Genomic DNA, 19,344 nt, shown 5'->3' on the forward strand with positions numbered 1-19,344 from the left:
TTCAGAAAAGTAGCTTCAAACTGTTTCTTAGTGTAACATACAGAGTTCATTGGGCTCATTCAGTTGACAGTTATGGGGCACATAGAGTAGTTGTCAGTCAAACTTTCAAAACTCTTTAAGTGAATACTTGACTGTTCTACAACTTCAGGAATCCCAGTGCGTGTGCTCCTCCTAAAACTCCAGATCTTTAGCTAGATTTTCCCCAGAACCTAAAACATTAATAAAATTAAGCTGCATTCCCTAAAATACAGACTTATATTGCCTCCTGGGAAAGGACTCCCCGAGCCTAACCTTCTGGAGGCACAAATCCCAGCTCAAACTGACATTCTCTCTTGGCTCCTCCCTCCCATCTGGCTCCTCCCAAATTCTATGGGCCCTGATAAGCCATTGGCTCTTCATGTATACCAAACAGGCATACAAGGGATTGACAGTTGATGGAAAAGGGCAGGACTTTTGCCCATTCGTCACTGACACCTTCCAATTTATGCCAGTCCATATCCTAACACAGAACCTATAGAATCGATCTATAGCTGTATTTGTGTTGCATACAGTGTCTTCATGCTTTCTAACTATGTATGACACAGAACTCCTGATGCATAACTCAAACGTTAAAAAACACTACATTCAGGGACGGGGTGGTTTTTGGATTGGGACTTCCATGCTGGAGCAGGAATAACTCCTTTCTTTCATGCTGTCTCCCCAACAGAGATCACCATCTCCCCCAAGTCACTGGATCTGGTGTGATAAAAAGGACAGGCATCCCTATTGTGCCTGCATTTTTCTCCATTTCAACCAAATGCACATCCTCCAATATCTTTTGAGCTTCAGTTACATGCTGAATGATCCAAGGGGGTTTTGGTAGCAGGAACTCCTTTGCATATTAGGCCACACACCCCTGATGCAGCCAATCCTCCAAGAGCTTACAGGGCTTTTCTTACAGGGCCTATTGCAAGCTCTTGAAAGATTGGCTACATCGGGGGGGGGGGGGTGTCACCTAATATGCAAAGGAGTTCCTGCTACAACAAAAGCTCAGGGAAGATCCAATCACAGCTCCTCAACATCACCTTTAGTTTTGCCCAATGGTGAGGGAACAAAGATGCCCTCAGAGGATCAGCATTCTCAAGACGCTCCATTACTGTTTGGTTTTCTTAGTGACTTCTCATATTAGATACTCATTAGGAAGGCACTGAAGTTCAAAACTATTTTTCTTCAACAAAAGAAATACAGGACAGCATTCAATCATATAGACATACATATATAATTACGGTTCTTCGTCTTGCAATGTGAGTAATGGAAGCACTAATTTTGAATGAAAGACATTTTATTTCACCCACAATAGTCTTAAGAACATCTTATTTAGCTGATACTTCAGACGTGAGCCATTATAGGCTTCTGGAAATTCCTTTTCAAATATTTTTCCAACAAAAAGACAACAAATTCTCAACAAAGAGTATTATTTTTGATTAATTATGCAGGAGAAAAAATAAGAGTAGGTAAGCATTAGCCATCTACTTCATTTGTGTAGTTACAAACTAAATAATGTAAGATTTTCTCCCCTCCTTTTTGCCAAAAGAATTCCACTCTGCAGAAAAATGATGCTGTTAGAATCGATCTATAGCTGTATTTGTGTTGTTTTAAGAAGTCTCTTAAAATACTCAACAATGAACTACTATCATACTTAACAGTTTAAAGCAAAAAGAAATTACAATTCTATAGGAACAAAATCTATATAATTTTGATTTACAATTTTAGAAAAGAATGGAAAAATGTTTATTATATCAGCTAGAAATATAAGAAACTGCCTAACCAGAATATTTAATATAAAACTACTTTTCAAAGTTGCTATAAAATGTAAAGCTTAGTATCAATAAGGAAGCTTATATTTAAGGCAGAAGGAATGAGTTTTGTATAAAGTACAAGAATATCAAAATTCTCTCTTCCATAAGCAGTTTTACAAATTGGATCAGAAATTGTGCCAGACCATAGAATATGGGGTCATAGATGCAGTGGGCAAAATCCTGGCCGTGTTAAACAGTATATAACCAAAACTAATAATATAGTAGGGGTCTATTCTGCTTTAGGGAAATATAATTTACTCTATTAATTTGATGTCAATTCTCCTGTAGCAAGAAAAATAAATGACAGTTCTAGATCAGTGAGTTACTAGACAAACATCAGTGAATTATACAGTACTGCTGAGATACTTTCATTTATCAATCATGACAGAGATTTATGTCTCACTGTTCTCCCTTCAGTTTCAAAGGTCACTAAAGCCAACAAAAGTATTCAAGAACAAATAAAAAACACAAAAGGTAGCATCTTTTCTTATTCTGTGCTTCAGTCCTATCATTTAACCTATTCAACAGCAATCCAGTAATGCCCAGTATCTTTAAGGTGTATCTTTCATGCTGTCCCAGCTCAAAATAAATTATGGTTATAAGGGTAGGAGGAAGAATCCATTTGACTGCAGAGATTCAGTTAACTGGTTTGGGATGTGTTCCTTGGCAGAGAAACAGATACTTATCCAATCATTTTAAATTATATTTGCATGATTCTTAACATGCTGGTGCTGAAATGGGAATCTGCAAAGAGAAATTTTATGCTGGAAGCCCAATAATTTCTGTAGACATCTGCACATAAGTATCATACTCCTGCAAACATACAATGAGAGATTATTCATTTTGACCTTGCTTTCCATGCTTATTCTGAATTGGCATTCCTATAGCAACAATTACACATTGATCTACATCTAAAAATGTGAAAAAAAATTGTGTTTAAAATTTAGTGTCTAAATGCATCCCATCAGTTGTATTCTCATTTTAATGTTCTTTGGCCTTGCTAAAAATATGCCCCTTTGGGTATTCTCTATGTTTGGAAAGTTATTAGTGCAATCCTAAACAGAGCTGCACCCTTCTAAGCCCATTGACTCCAATGTAGTTAGAAAGATGTAATTGTGATTAGAATTGCACTGTTAATTACATTAAACTATTGAGAAGTGTTCACTTACGTGTTCCAAAGGATACCTTCACTTTTTAAAAAGAATCATAAAATGTACAGCTGAGGTGCATTTGTATAGGATTGCTAAATAGCTGGAGATAAAACAATTTCTTCCAAAACCCATCAGAGGAATGAATGTTCTTCAAAGTTCAGAGGTTTCCCCTCCCCCTTTCAAATGGTCCTCGATGGCAAACATTGCTTGTACATTCCTGCTATAGCTTTAGCCGCACTATAGATCATTTGTTGACGAGACATGCCAGTGAATGCAACATGCCAGTCTGTTCTGTTGACATGAAGTAAATTCTTTTCTAGCACTTCACCCACTGTCACCAGCAAACCTGACCATCGTAGGTTATAATCCTGAGGAGTCAGATTTTGAGCCTGTGAAATAAATTAAGGACAGTGTAAGAACCGAAGAAAACAACCCAATACTGTGAAATAGCACACATTCAGCTTTATTTAGAGGAATATTATTTGGGAGAATGTTGGTGTGGCTGATTTCATATCCTGCATTAGATTTCACTATAAATAAGTTAATTGTTATGTTCTGAATCCTAAGTAACCTTATGAAGTTATGACTTCTTAAATATTCCGGATATTACATTGATATTAGCTGCTCAGAAAAACCAAGTTATCAGTTTGCAAAGCTAGTATACTTTTGTTTTCTGAACATTTTAAAGAGAGTCAAATAAAGTTTTAATTATTTCTCTTTGTTATATGTCACCCCTTCAAATAATATGTAAAAGTAGTCAGCAGTATGCATGAAAATCTAATCCACATTTTGTTTACATACTTAATGGAAAAGAAGCTGATAATTTAATGGCAAGAAATATCAGAAGCAAACTCCAAGGTCTTGAGTTTCAGTTCCCAGACCCTGGAGGATTCCACTCTTTGAGGGTGAAACTCACCTGTTGCACATATTCCAGAGGTACTGGTGTTGCCTGTGTAAATGTTTCAAGATGAATACCATTGATTGGATCCTCTACAATTAAGCAACCAATGTCAAACCACCTGTAGCAGAAAAGAATATATGAAATCCTACCGATGTCTAATGATATGCATTAACTAAATGGAACAAATGGATTGGTGGCTTCAAAAGGCAAGGCAACTACACTTTACTAAGACTATTCTATTGGAAACCATTTTTAGGGAGCAATTCTAAGTAAGCATACTCAGAAGAAAGTCCCATGCTATTAAATTGGGCTTAGTTCTAGGAAGTATACTTAGGATTCCAGACGTACATTGAAATCATAAGAACACTTTCCTGACAGAAATAGCTCTCAGTAGGATTCTGATTCTTAAGACTGTGCTTTGTCAATCTGACATATATGCAGTAGGTAGTATGTCCGACTGAATTCAGTGGCTTCCTGAGAAGTGGTAGCACAAACTTACCCAGAGGCCACATTTGCAGTCCAGGACTGAGCAGAGAAATGCCTTTCACCTGTTCCAAGCTGGCTATATGATCCTGGGAGGTCTTGGCCCCAATGGCAGCTCAAGGCCAGCCAGTTGCATCCTCCCTGGGCCAGCCTGGGAGGGGCGGAACTCCAGGAGAATTGGGAGTTTGAAGTTCTCACTCCAGTCTGCCCCTTCCCTATTTAGAAAGGCTGCCATGGAGATTTCACCCTTACCTGGTTCTGGCTTCCCTACCTTCCCTGCTTTTCGGCTGTTATGAGCTGCATTTCAGTACATTTGGTTCCTTGTACTTCATCACAGTTTTTTTCATCAAAGCTTGATTGGGCAGTTTTGATCCTTGGGGTGAGGGGGAGCTTGTCTCTGCACACCCACTTCCCTCATTTTGGGAACTCCCTTAAGGGGTCTTAGGGGTGCAGCCAATGAGCGGCATGCCCAGTTTGGGGGCTGTCAGCTGGCTCTCACCACCAGGTGGCAAGGAAACCATGCAGTGGCTGGTGCCCATGTGGTTGAACAGGTTGCTTACCTGTAACTGATGATCTTCGAGTGGTCATCTGTGCAGTCACACTGATGGGATTAGGCGCCAGCGCCAATCTCGATTGGTAAACTTAAAAGCTGCGGATTTCCACGCCGACATCCCAGTGCGCATGCCCAGAAGCCCCACTGCACATGCTCACTGAGACGGGAGTGGACATCCCACCAGTTCCTTCTGACCACTGCATGATCCCAAAGATGGACCGGCAGCAGAGGGGAAGGAGAGTGGGTAGTGTGACAGATGACCACTCGAAGATCATCAGTTACAGGTAAGCAACCTGTTCATCTTCTTCGTAGTCTCTGTGCATCACACTGATGGGAGATTAGCAAGCCAAAATCATACCTGGAGGAGGGTGCAACAGTCCATCGGCAGGAAAAAGACTGCAGAACAGCACGGCCCATCGACGAATCCTGGCGAAGGCGTAGGTCCAATGCATAATGATTCACAAAAGTATGCGGGGAGGACCAGGTGGCAGCCTTACAAATGTCCCGTAGCGGAACACCCTTCATGAAAGCCGCCGAAGTCGCCATGCCTCGAGTGGAATGGGCTCATATGGGCCGTGGCAGGGGCTTCTTGCTCAATAGATAACAGAGTTTTATGGTTTCAGTTATCCATTTAGAAAGCCTTTGGGATGATATCTGCTGCCCTAAAGATGAAGTGGCATAGAAAAAAAAAGTCTGGAGTCCCTCCGGGAGGGATTTACACAATGGAGATAAAACGATAGCACTCGTTTCACATCCAAGGCATGAAGTCTCCATTCAGAGTAATTAGCCGGATTGGGAAAATATACTGGAAGGTAGATTGCAGTGTTCAAGTGAAAGGAAGAAATCACCTTGGGAAGAAAGGTGATATCTGGACGAAGCACTACTCCTTCATTGGTGAAACACAACTAGGGGGCTTCGCATCTGAGCGCTGCTAGCTCGCCCTCTCTCCTTGCAAAAGTAATTGCCACCAAAAAGGAAGTTTTCCAAGCCAGTAATTGGAGAGAACAAGTGGCCATCGGCTCAAAGGGTTTTTCTGACAGCGCATGAAGAACCAATGATAGGTCCCAAGTTGGAGTAGGCTGTCTCACAGCAGAATACAGTCTAGAGAGACCCTTGAGGAACCTATTAGTATCAGAATGCGTGAAAACAGAATGTCCATCGATCTGAGAATGATTAGCAGAGATGGCAGCCAAGTAAACATGTAACGATGAGACTGCTAACCCCTTATCCAAAAGGGAAAGAAGAAAATCAAAAATTGTAGGTAAGCCCACTGTGGACGGGTCTAAGGACAAATCAGAAGAAAACTGAACGAATCGCGACCATTTATAGGAAAAGGATTTCTGTGTAGATGGTTTCCTGCTGTTCAATATGACAAAATGAGCTCTGTCCAACAGTTGATTCACTGCAGACGCCAAGCTGTTAATTTCAGATGAGGCACATCGTGGTGCACCACATGACCCTGGTGGGTGAGAAGAAGGTTTGAGGCCTGCGGAAAATGGTGAAATGTTCCATTGGCTAGATGAAGGACCAGGGAGAACCAGAGCTGTCTGGGCCACCAGGGTGTCACGAGGATGCCCACAGGCCTTTCCCTCAATATCTTCTGCACTACCTTGGTGATCAGGGGAATGGGCGGAAACAGGTACACATGAAGTTGATTCCACAGAATGAGAAGGCCGTCCCCCAAGGACAGAGGATCTGCTCCCCCCCTGAAGCAGAAGAGCTTGCATTTCTTGTTGTTGCGTGTGGCAAAAACATCTATCTCCGGAGTTCCCCAATTTAGAAAGAGGGGTCGAAGGAATTCCCAGTTGAGCTCCCATTCATGGAGCGAGGCACCCCCTTGACTGAGGAAATCTGCACACATATTCAAGTCCCCCGGAAGATGTGTCGCCACCAAGGACACACCCATTGATATGCACATTTCCCAAATGTTCAGAGCAAGCATATAGAAGCTGTGGGAGACCGTACCCTTCTGTCTGTTTATTAGGACATGGCTGTTGTATTGTCTGTCATAATGGCTAATGTTTTGCCATTGAAAAGCGTCTGGAAAGACTGGATGGCATGGAAAATCGCCAACAGTTCTAAGAAATTTATATGGTGGTGTGCATGGTGACTGGGCCACCTGTCCCCCACGCAAAGGCCGTTCATATGTGCTCCCCAACCCCACAGGGATGCATCCGATGTTATTGTGACGGACAGGGATGGTGTGTGGAAGGGCGCCCCCTCCATCAGATGATGCAGCTGTTGCCACCAGGTGAGAGAGGATAGAACTTCTGGAGGGATGGTCATCAGACGAGATGGAGAGTCAAGATTGCATTTGAAGTGTTTGAGGAACCATAATTGCAGGATCCTCATGTGAAGACTGGCGAAGACCAGAACTGAAGTGGTGGCGGCCATGAGGCCAAAGAGACGCTGTACTCGGCGGGCTGTGACAGTGGGACTGCGCCGAAAGCTCTGAAAAAGATTGATTACATTATCTGCCCGATTTGGAGGCAAGAAGGCCTTGCAGGCAAGGGTGTCTGTTATGGCTCCTATAAACTGCACCCTCTGAGAGGGTTGTAGGTGCGACTTCTTTTGGTTAATCTGCAGTCCTAGCTCCCGAAGAAGAGAGAGAGTGATGGCAATGTGCCGCAAAAGGCTGGTCCTGGATTCTGCCACAAGGAGCCAATCGTGTATGTACGGGAACAGGGTTATACCCTGCAATCCCAGATGGGCTGTGATAACCACCATAGTCTTGGTGAAAACCCTGGGGGCTGTAGAAAGGCCAAAGGGTAAAGACCGGTATTGGAAATGGGCTGCTCCAATGGTGAATCTTAGGTACTTCCTGTGAGAGGGATGAATGGAAATGTGGAAGTACGCGTCCTGTAAGTCCAGTGTGGCCATCCAATCTCCCCGATTTAGAAGAGAGAGGATGTTGGGTAGTGAGGTCATTCTGAATTTGTGGTAGGTGATGTACAGATTCAAGGCTTGAAGGTCCATGATCGGCCGAAGACCTCTGTCTCGTTTTGGGACCGTGAAGTAGCGTGAATAAAAACCGAGTCCCCTTTGATTTAAGGGAACTTGTTTGATGGCTTGTTTGAGAAGAAGTGACTGAACCTCCTCTCTTAAGGTGATTGAAGGGCGGGTGGAAATGAATGACGGGATGGGTGGATTCTGATGGAATTTGATCACATAACTCAGCCGGATTATGGATAGGACCCACTGGTCTGAAGTTATCTTGGACCATGCTGGGAGGAAGGGGAAGAGGCAGGTATGGCCCAAAGAAGATGGGTGGGAGGGGAGGAAGAACAAAAGGCAGTCAAAGTCCCTGTTTGGGCTGTTTAGGGCCCTTCTGGCGAGAGGACTGAGACGATGAAGGACAGTACTTAGGTTTAGCCATATAAGACTGCTTAGAAAATGGCGATGTAGATTTCAGACGCCACGATTGCTCTGAAGGAGATTTTGAATAAGGTTTCTTATTCCAAGGTTTTGGCCGTGGTCGTTGAGTTTGAGTACGAGGTGTGGAGACGAGGTGTGGAGACTCCCAGGTTTCTGTAGGTTCGGATACTCTTATCCATCTCCTGTAATACAGAATCAGTATTTGAACTGAAGAGGCCATTGCCATCAAAAGGTAAGTCCTCAATGTAGGCTTGAGTGTCCGGTTGTAAGGCCATGGAGCATGACCAGGAATGACGTCTCAGAGAGATAGCCATTGTCAGGGTCTTCGGTTTTAAACAATTTATTAATAACATATGGTAACAATGTCTGTTTATATCATTACTATCCCTAACCCATATGATATTTTCTAATCCCCCCTCCCTCCGTTACTAGACTCCCGCCGAAGTTATATACTTGAGTTCACTTATAAAGGTACCCTTACCCAATCAAAGGTCAGTTTCTTCCTTTTCTCATACTCATTATTTAAAAATTGTCCAATGTCCTTTTAGATTCCACTCTTTTTCTATATATCCTCTAAATTTCTTCCACTCCCTTTTAAACACTTCCAAATCATAGTCTCTTAAAGTTCATGTTAGTTTATCCATCTCACTCCACGATAAAACTTTCATGATCCAGTCCCATTTCTCTGGTATTTTTTCTTGCTTCCATAACGACGCATACAATGTCCTAGCAGCTGAGAGCAAGTACCAGATTAGAATTCTATCTTCTTTTGGAAATTTTTCCATTTGTAGTCCCAACAGAAAAGTCTCTGCAACTTTCTTAAAATCATATCCCAAAATTTTAGATATTTCTTGTTGTATCATCTGCCAAAACTTTCTCGCTTTTCCACAAGTCCACCACATATGATAAAAAGAACCTTCATGTTTCTTACATTTCCAACATCTATCCGACATCTTTTTACTCATCTTTGCCAGTTTTTTCGGAGTCATATACCACCTATACATCATCTTGAAACAATTCTCTTTAATGCTCTGACATGTTGATATTCTCATTGAGTTCTTCCAAAGATATTCCCATGTATCCATCTGTATTTCCTTATTTACATTAATTGCCCATTTAATCATTTGAGATTTTACTACTACTTCTTCTGTAGACCATTTCAACAATAATTTATATATTTTCGATATTAATTTTTCATTATCTCCAAACAGAACCTTTTCCAATTCCGTTTGCTCACGTCTAATTCCAACAGATTTAATATCATTTTCCATCAAACTTTTTATTTGTTGCATTTGAAACCAGTCATACTTGTTATTTAGCTCTTCGGCAGATTTTAATTCAACTTTATCACCTTGAATCTTTAGCAGCTGATTATATGACACCCTTCTCTCTTCATCAGATTCAACTGTTATTTTTATTACTTCTGCTGGCACTATCCATAACGGCTTTCTTTCATCACCATATTTCTTATATTTTATCCATGTATTTAGTAAGTTGTTTCTAATGTAATGGTGAGAAAAAAGACCATCCATCTTTTTTTTCCCATAGTACATATAAGCATGTCAGCCGAATTTATTTCCAAGAGCTTCTAACAATAAAAGCTTTTTATTTAACAACATCATCCAATCCTTTATCCATGTCAAACAAACTGCATCATGATACAATCTTAAATCTGGAAGTTGAAACCCTCCCCTTTCTTTAGCATCCATTAAAATTTTCATCTTAATCCTTGGTTTTTTCCCAGCCCATACAAATTCTGAGATCTTCCTTTGCCATTTATTAAATTGTTTACTATCTTTCACAATCGGAATAGTTTTGAACAAATACATTATTCTTGGCAAAATGTTCATCTTAATTGCAGCAATCCTACCCAACAAGGACAGATTACGTCTATTCCATTTCATCATATCTTCATCCATCTTACGCCATAACTTTTCATAGTTGTTTTTGTACAAATCAATATTCTTCATAGTTATTTCTAGACCTAAATATTTAACTTTAGAAGTGACTTCACATCCCGTCAAACTCTGCAATTCTTTCTGTTTATTTAGTTGCATATTTTTACATAAAAAATTTGACTTCTCTTTATTTATATAGAGTCCTGCCATTTCTCCATATTCTTTTATCTTAGCTAGCAATAAAGGTACCACTTGTATCGGATTTTCAATTATAAACACAATATCGTCTGCAAATGCTTTATATTTATAAGAAAATCCTCTAATTTTCAATCCTTCTATCTCTTTATCGTCTTGTATTTGCATTAGCAGAATTTCAAGAGTCATTACAAATAGTGAAAGCGGACATCCTTGTCTTATACCTTTGCTCACCTTCATTTCATTTGTAAGGTCTGCATTTATACACAATTTTGCATGTTGATTCATATATATTGCTTTTGTCATTCTTATAAAATATTCTCCCAGATTTATTTTTTCCATTACTGCAAACATAAAGTCCCAGTTCAGATTATCAAAGGCTTTTTCTGCATCTACAAAAAATAACGCCGCCTCTTTTCTGGATGCTTCTCATAATATTCTACAATATTTACAACAGTTCTTACATTGTCTCTTATTTGCCTTTTAGGAAGAAATCCCACTTGATCTTCCTTTATAAAATTGATTAAATATTGCTTAAGTCGTTCTGCCAAGATTCTTGTATATATCTTATAGTCATTGTTTAATAATGAAATTGGTCTATAGTTCTTTACATTTGTGACATCTCTATCTTCCTTGGGAACCAACAAGATTACAGCTTCTTTCCAAGTATTTGGAATTTCCCCTTTTATTCTTATCGTATTCATCAATTTTTGCAATTTTGGTACTATCTCATCTTTGAGAGTTTTATAAAATTTAGTTGTATATCCATCCAGTCCGGGAGCCTTACCTACTTTCATTACATTTATTGCTGCTTCAATTTCAATTTTTTTCTATTGGATCATTCAAAATCTTTTTCATATACTCAGTCAGGAGTGCTATTTTAATATTTCATAAATACTCTTCCATTTTTCTTTTTTAATTTTCATACCTTTGAATAAATTTGCATAATATTTAAAAAAATTCTCTTTTAATTCCTTCTTGGTCTACTATGTTTTCCACTAGCAACGATTTTATTAATAATTTTATTTTCGTTCTTTTTCTTCAGTTGCCAAGCTAAATACTTCCCAGGTTTATTCGCACCTTCAAACGATTTTTGTTGCAAACTTTTAAAATTCCATTCTAATTCTTTATTCAACAAATGTCTTACTTGGGCTTGTAATATAGTGATTTCCCTTATTAATTTCTTTTTCCCTGGTCTTTTTCTTAGTTTCCCTTCTTTTTTCTTTATTTCATTTTGTATGTCCAACATCTGCTTTTCTTTAGCCCTCTTATCTTTATTATTCAATGCAATCAATAGTCCTCTCATTACTGCTTTGTAAGTATCCCAAACCGTCTGGAATTCTATATCATCAGTGTCATTTATTTGGAAAAACACTATAGTTTCTTTTTCTAGAAAAGTCACAATATCTTTATCTTGTAGCAAATCCTCATTTATTCTCCATCTACTTGTTTTCTTTTGCAATTTTGTAGCCCAAAATATTGGATTATGATCTGCACATACCTTTGGTAGAATCTCCACTTTTCTAGTTATGAGGCCCAAACTTTTAGAGCCCTATAGCATATCTATTCTGGAAAAAGTATTATGTCTTGCTGAAAAGAAAGTATAGTCTCTTACTTCAGGGTTAAATTTTCTCCAAATATCCTCCAAGCTTTCTTGTTTAACCAACTCAAAAAATGATTTTGGCAGTCTCCCTTCTTTATTATTGCTCTTTTGGCCAGACCTATCTATATTGTTTTGTATTGTTCCATTGAAATCACCCATCATCAAGATCTGGTCATAGGACACTTCATCCAACTGTCGATTAATATCTTTTTAAAAAAACATCTTTTGCTCCATTAGGTGCATATAGTCCTAATAACAACGTTTTCTTTGCATCCATCATCACTTCCACTGCTATATATCTTCCATCTTTATCTTTAAATATCAATTTTGGTTCTAATTGTTCTTTAATGTAAAAGACCACACCCCTTTTCTTTTGATCCGCCAATGAAAAAAATTCCAACCCCAATTGTTTGTTCCACAAAAATTTGTAATCCTTTTGTTGTATATGAACTTCCTGTAAACAAATCATATGACATTTTTGTTTTTTAATCCAATGAAATGTTACTTTTCGTTTTTGTGGTGAATTTAGTCCATTTATATTCCAAGATAATAACTTGTAATCCATTATGATGCAAAGCCCTTATTCTCAAAAAAACTACACATCTCTTGCTCATTCATTATTGTAATCCTTCTTCCACGTTGCTCAAAGCCCAAACCTTCGGGTACTATCCATCTATATCTCGTTCCCTCTGCACGTAGCTTCTCTGTTAATCTCTTGTATTTCTTCCTGTCATTTATCACTTGTCTTGGCAGCTCTTTCATTATTTTGATTCTGCTCCCTTCCACTATCAGAGCCTTTTGAAAACTTTTATTTAGAACTTTCCTTGCCATATCTTTTGTTCTTAGTTTCATAACTATATCTCTTGGTAAGCCTTTATCTTTTGCATATGATGAATTAACTCTATAAATACTGTCCGACATGTTTCTGGACTTTTCAGGATCTTCCTCTAAATAGTCAGCAATTATTTTCACCATATAATCCATTAAATCAGTTCCCTCCCCTTCAGGTATTCCTCTCAGACGCACTTGAGTTTCCATAAATCTGCAGTCATGAACTGTTACCTTCTCTTGAAGTTTTAATAAGGTGGAAGCATGCACATCAACTTTCTCTTCAACATCCTTAACTCTGTTTGTAACCATACCCAGCTCATTTTTAAAATCTTCAACTTCTTTTTTAAGGTCTCCAATGTCCTTCTTAAGCTCTTTTTTGCAAGCTGTTAACATCTTCTCCACACCCTTCATGATCCTGGCCTCCATGGTATCAAACTGACTTTGCATTTTGTCCAAAGAATTCTTGCACGAGTTAGTCTTTCTTCTGACATAAAAAAACCCTTCAAAAAATCCAAAGACTCCAATTCTAAATCCAGCACCAAGTCCAGTAGCTTAGAACTTGCTGTTTAAAATAAGACTAATTTCGTCCTTCTCCTACCTTCCTGGGCTGAGATATTGATTTTTAACAGGTTTTGGCAATTTTCCCTTCTTCAAAATGGCGATCGCAATTTCTCTACGGTTAAAAATCCCTAGCAATGACCTTCTTCTTGCTCCTCTCACCTTCAGCTTTTACTTCCTGGTTCACTGAGCCCAGATCACTTTCTCCAAATATCGCGGTCTTTAGAATACTTGTTATATTGATTGCAAGTGCACCTTCAGCTTTTACTTCCTGGTTCACTGAGCCCAGTTCTCGTTCTCCAAATATCACGGTCTTTAGATGTTTGTTATATTAATTGCAAGTGCAGAGCCATAACACCGAAGCATATGTCAGTGACCTCAGGTATTCAAAACAATTATTTTCATTCCCAGATTCTATCAAAGTCTTTAATTTAACAGAGTCCAAGTTTCAAGTTTCCTTTTCCTCCCCTCTCTTTCTTTATTATTCAAATTTTCCCACCTTCCAATGTTATTTAGATTAGCTTAGAAAAGTCACGGAGCGAGAGATTGTAATCAAAGTACCTTAATGGCTATGCCTCTTAAACTTTGGTCTTGTCGCTTCTCAGAAGTTTATCAGTCCCAAAAGAGAGTATGCCAATTAAATGGCTCTTAATCCTTTGTAGATGCTGAACGATGCCAGAAAGCTTCAGAAAGACCCCCTCCGAGATCAATCATTAGCTGAGGTCACATGGCTCAAAGTATTTATCCTGGACAAATCTCTGGACAAATCTCTGTCTGTTATCCTGGACAAATCTCTGTCTGAGGAATGCAGGCAGGAAGCCCATAAAGGCTTCTTACTACCCTGAACAAAGAATTAATTTTTCCCCTTATTCAGGAGACGTCAGCTCTGTTGGATTCTCACACCGGAAGCCCGCCATTGTCAGGGTCTTAGCACAGGTGTCACCCGAATGCTTAGCAGAGTTAAGTTGTTGCTTGGCTAAGGTCATGCCCTCCCTTTGAATCTTCTTGAGAGCAGTCCTACTCTGTTCCGGCAGGGTAGGCAAGATCTTGGAAACATGTTCCCAAAGGGTGTATTGATAATGACCCATACAAGCGGTGTAGTTGGCAATCTTTACACCCAGGGAACCAGCAGAATATAGTCGCTTTCCTAGGTTGTCCAATTTCTTCCCTTCCTTGTCTGGCGGGGCAGAGTGTGTCTTCTTTGCCTTGGAAGAAGAGGACACTACTACAGAATTAGGGTTAGTGTGGGTGCAGAGGAATTTTGCACTGGACTCTTGAATGCAATACATGTGGTCCAGCCAACGCGATGAGATGGGATGGAAGCTGGTTTCTCCCAGGAAGATTTTGCGGTATGCAGCATGACAGTAGTAAGTGGTAGAGCTACTGCAGTAGAAGTGTCCATTTGAACAATGTCAAAAACAGTGTCAGTAATCACTGGTTGAGGTTGGACAGTAGTAAGGGACAAAGATTGAGCCATACGCTTAATGAGGTCACCATAAGACCTCCGAAGGTGAAATGGGTTGCTCCTCTGCTATCTTCTGCGGTGGAGAGGGTTCCCCAGGTGATGAGGTTGTTTCTTGTTCCTCCGGGGTCGACCTTTCGATGGACCTGGGTGATGCATCAGGAGAGTCAGACCGTTCCGACAAGTGTGGAGTTGGGGAGGAAACAGTGTCCATTGTTACACCTTTCATTCTCTCTGAAGAAGTCTGTTAAGCGGGTTCCCGATGCTGTCGAATCGGCTCGATGTCGGGCGGCTTCGATACCGACGCAGATGGTGCTCGCCTAGGTCTATAAGATGTACGGGATCAATAGGAAGCTTCAGAGAACTGATCCCAGTCCATCTGGCATGGAGGAAGCTACAGAAAGGAAGGCTGCATGGGATACGCCCCGTATAAGTATTGCCACTGATGCTGATCCCACGGGATCTGTAAAGGCAGACGGTGGGGAGAAGAGCGATCGATCTCTTGGTATCGAGGAGAGTGGCTTCTCGAAGAACGGTCCCTCCACGATTCTTGCAGTCGACCCCGAGGAAGCGGGCTTCGGGATCAAGGGGTCTCTGCTATTGCTCAGGTTTGATCAGGTGGGCTCCTCTCGATGCCGGAACGTTGCGCCAGTTCTATTTTGTGATCAGAGTCAGAAGATATGATTAGCTCAGGTGATATCGAGGCGAGGATCGGAGGGCTTAGCCAACGACCCGGTGAAGCGAAGAGCTTCAATGGTGGAATGATTGGTGCTGTCGGGTCTGATGGTGATATCGGAGAAGCTGGAGAAACTGATTTGCTGTGTTTCGGCTTATCCGATCTCTTAGCCTCCTTCTCCTCCTATATAATAATTTTTTGGAATAAAGAAGTTCACCGACCAGAGCAAAAAAAGATCGACTGATCAGCGCGGCGGTCAGAAGAGAACTGGCGGAATGTCCGCTCCCGTCTCAGTGAGCATGTGCACTGGGACGTTGGCACAGAAATCCGTAGCTTTTAAGTTTACCGATCGAGATTGGCGCTGGCGCCTAATCCCATCAGTGTGATGCACAGAGACCACGAAGATGATCCTGGGGCTTGCCACTCCACAGTTCCTCCCCCCAGCAGGGAGACTGGAGGTGGGGGTGGAAATATCAGGTGGCAAGCAGGCTGCCTGATGCAGGATTCATTCCATGCTGTGCCAGTGCTCCTGCAGTTGTATTCAGCAAAAGCTGTGGCTGGAATTTTCCAAAACTGGTTTGTGCCATGGTATTTCCTTCCTCACCTTCACCCCCTTCCTTGCCCTTGGGCCTGCAATACATGCTTATGATTGCACTGCTGATATCCTAACTAATTAACAGAGAAGACATACCATTTTGTACCAGCAAGGAGTTTCAGAGTAAAAGCACAGCAGATGGAGGTCCAAGAGTTAGGTGCTCATTACATGTTAGAGCTCAGCAATTCTTTAAATTATGACTTACATTTTTATGAATAAGCCGATGCAAATGTGTAAATACCAATGTGTTTGTATGTTGTAATGTTTAATTATGGATTATACTCTTGTCAGATTTAAAGCGCTAAGGGCAGTGGTGTAAGTTAGCAAAGCAAAAACTACCAGCTATCAACTACAGGCAGACAACAACTCTTTTTCCTCTCCACTGTAGAATACTGAACAGTAGTCACTTTTTATGAGCCCAGAGATGCAATACAGACTGTGCTTTTATTCTGATGAACACATTAAAGCATCTCACTTGTCAGGAAGCAGTTCTGCAATAAAATTCTCAACAGACACAGCAGGCTGTTTCTCGTGTATCACTCCTGTCCTGCGCAAACTGTCAATTCTTTCTTGTGCTCCCTAAATGAAATGAATGCCATCAGTAAGAATATGATTTAACATAGAACTGAAATGATTAACGAAAGTTGTTTTTGCTGCTTAAGAGAATGAACAGCTAGAATGCAACACACCAAAGGAAGCAGAAAGAAAACCAGTGGGTTGCATCCAGCACAAGGATTACAGGTTGTCCTCCCCACCTCCCCCGAGTGTGAAGTAATAGCCACAGAGATCAGTGGAGTCCAGCAAAGATGAGAAAGGGGGCAAAATCACTGATTTCTTTCTCTACTACCAGTAGACCTCCATTGACAGATGCAGCAAGGGAGGATATTTCACCTCTTTCACTGTCCCACTGCAGCCTCGTAACCTACATAGCTACAAGTTTATACAGGTCTTCACCACGGTCAGAAGTGGCTGCTGGGGGTGTGGGTACAGGGAGTAGAGAAGATGCATAACTATCAAAACCTTCTGCTGACAGATTGCTGGATCCAACCACAAAAAGCAGAAATGATAATATTATAACTATTATCCTTTGCATAAGGCAAATGTGATGCTACTGAAGTTTCAGCATTTAAACAGCTTATTAGGAAGGAAGCTTCTGCTTCTGTGCACCTGAGGATGAATTCCTCCTGATAAGGCTTTATTGTATTCTGGTGCATGTTAAAATCTGATCATGCTATAAAAGATCTTCTTTAAAAATCTGGAAGTTATGAAGCTGATTATGGCCCAAGAAATGCTTTTTATTACAGTTCTCTAAGAATATTATGAGATTAGGGTTTGTAGAATTTTTCGGGCTCAAGTGCCGTGTTCTACTGGAGAAAGTTTTCCTTCCAGACATTTTGTTCTCAGCTGCGGAGAACATCCTCAGTGGCATTGCAGCCAGAGCAGGTGCTCTGACCTTCTTGGCTGCTGTGCATTGAGTGGGGCCAGGGCTGCTGGAGAGCTGCTATTTCTAGGCTGGAGGGGATGTGGTGAAAGGGCAATGGGTTTGTGGATGTGCCCATTGTTTGGTGAAGCTTCCTGGAAGGGTAGTGATAAGGAAACTGGCTGTTGAATGTGACCATTGTTCTGTGTTAATTGCTGTGAGGGTTGGAAGGGGTGTGAAGATAAAGAAGATGGTTGTTGACTGTGCTGATTGTGTTTTAACAGAAAGGAAGAAGGCATTCTCATCCACCAATCTTGGTACCCAGCTCTGCAAAACACCCTACAGACTATAAATTGCAGAAAGTCACAGAACAACCAGAACATTCCACAGAACAATCAGCACAGTCAACAACCATCTTCCTTATCTTCACACCCCTTCCAATCCTCCCAGCAATTAACACAGAACAATGGTCACATTCAACAGCCAGTTTCCTTATCACTACCCTTCCAGGAAGCCCCACCAAACAATGGGCACATCCACAAACCAATTGCCCTTTCACCACACCCCCTCCAGCCTAGAAATAGCAGCTCTCCAGCAGCCCAGCCCTCAATGCACAGCAGCCAAGAAGGTCAGAGCGCTTGCTCTGGCTGCAACGCCACTGAGGATGTTCTCCGCAGCTGAGAACAAAATGTCTGGAAGGAAAACTTTCTCCAGTAGAACACGGCACTTGAGCCCGAAAGATTCTACAAACCCTAATGATGTTACCAGCCGTGAAAACCTGAAATCTTTGATAATATTATGAGACATTTTCCTGTCCAGCTTTCCAAATGGTGGTTACTCACTTTCAAACCAGCTGCATAGCCAACAGGCTGTGGTGCAATGTTTGACTGTCCAGTTTCTCCTGTAACTGTGGCCATTCCAAAAACTTCTTGGAAAGCATCTCTTATGGCTGCAACCTTGACCTCTTTTACAGAAGTGACAACAATGTCCAACTCACCCCCAGATTCTATAAAAGAATAAGCATATTAAAACCATCTGACACAGGCAAAGACACCTAGAGCTGAGTCAAAGTATTGTTGGAAAACAAATATTTTTTCTTCTTGCATTAGTGGTAAGCATTTTTACCTGTTTAATAGCCCCTTAAAGTCTGTGAAAATAAGAGAATACAGGCTGTAGCTGAATGGGCCACCTGAATAGAGGGGACCATTTAAGTGTAGCATCTAACAAACTTAGCTGGCAAACAGGATCATATGGGGAAGGGCGACCCATTAGATATTCAGTTCCCAGGCGAGGAAGATAACAGTCAACATCTTGAATTGTTCCTGGATGTTGTTTCTGTCCCCTCAGAGAGTGCTACACTCAGTTGATAAGAACCTTCTGGTGGTCTCCAGCCTGAGAGATGTCTGGATGTCCTTGACCAGAGCCAGAGTGTTTTTGGCTCTGACCCCAACCTGGTGGAACTCTCTGCCAAGCAACATCCATACCCTGTTCAACTTAATGCAGTCGCACAGGGCATGTAAGGGAAAGATGTTCTGCCAGGTGTTTGGTTGAAGACAGTAATGGTGCTACATCTGGCTGGCACTCCTGCCCCCCCCTTTTTTTCTTTTCCTCAGCCTCCCCTCCCCCATGAGGCAGTGACATATTTTAGGCAGTCTTTCATAGTGCTCACAGATTTACTAGTGTTGTGTTTATTATACAAGGAATGTTATTTTAAGTGTAATATATGAGGTTAATGTTCTTACCATGCATACCACCCTGAGCCCTGTTTGCAGGGGGAGGGCAGTTTAAAAGGCCAATAAGTAAAT

At 41.0% G+C, this 19,344-nt stretch overlaps 1 protein-coding gene across 1 annotated transcript in view; it reads right to left on the minus strand.

Moving 5' to 3' along the window:
* Positions 1–1,303: 1,303 nt before the first annotated feature.
* The window catches only part of LOC132590491 (protein PRRC1-like), a 57,453-nt gene continuing 39,412 nt past the window's right edge, over positions 1,304–19,344 (minus strand). Inside the window, exons 6-9 of the mRNA XM_060263398.1 lie at positions 18,382–18,545; positions 16,595–16,698; positions 3,906–4,008; positions 1,304–3,378 (exon numbers count right to left, since the gene is read on the minus strand). Coding sequence (XP_060119381.1) covers positions 3,169–3,378; positions 3,906–4,008; positions 16,595–16,698; positions 18,382–18,545 — 581 coding nt within the window. The 3' untranslated portion in view covers positions 1,304–3,168. The remainder of the gene's footprint in view (positions 3,379–3,905; positions 4,009–16,594; positions 16,699–18,381; positions 18,546–19,344) is intronic.

This window comes from Heteronotia binoei, unplaced genomic scaffold (assembly GCF_032191835.1).
Source record: "Heteronotia binoei isolate CCM8104 ecotype False Entrance Well unplaced genomic scaffold, APGP_CSIRO_Hbin_v1 ptg000047l___fragment_1, whole genome shotgun sequence".
Taxonomy (NCBI): Eukaryota; Metazoa; Chordata; class Lepidosauria; order Squamata; family Gekkonidae; genus Heteronotia; species Heteronotia binoei.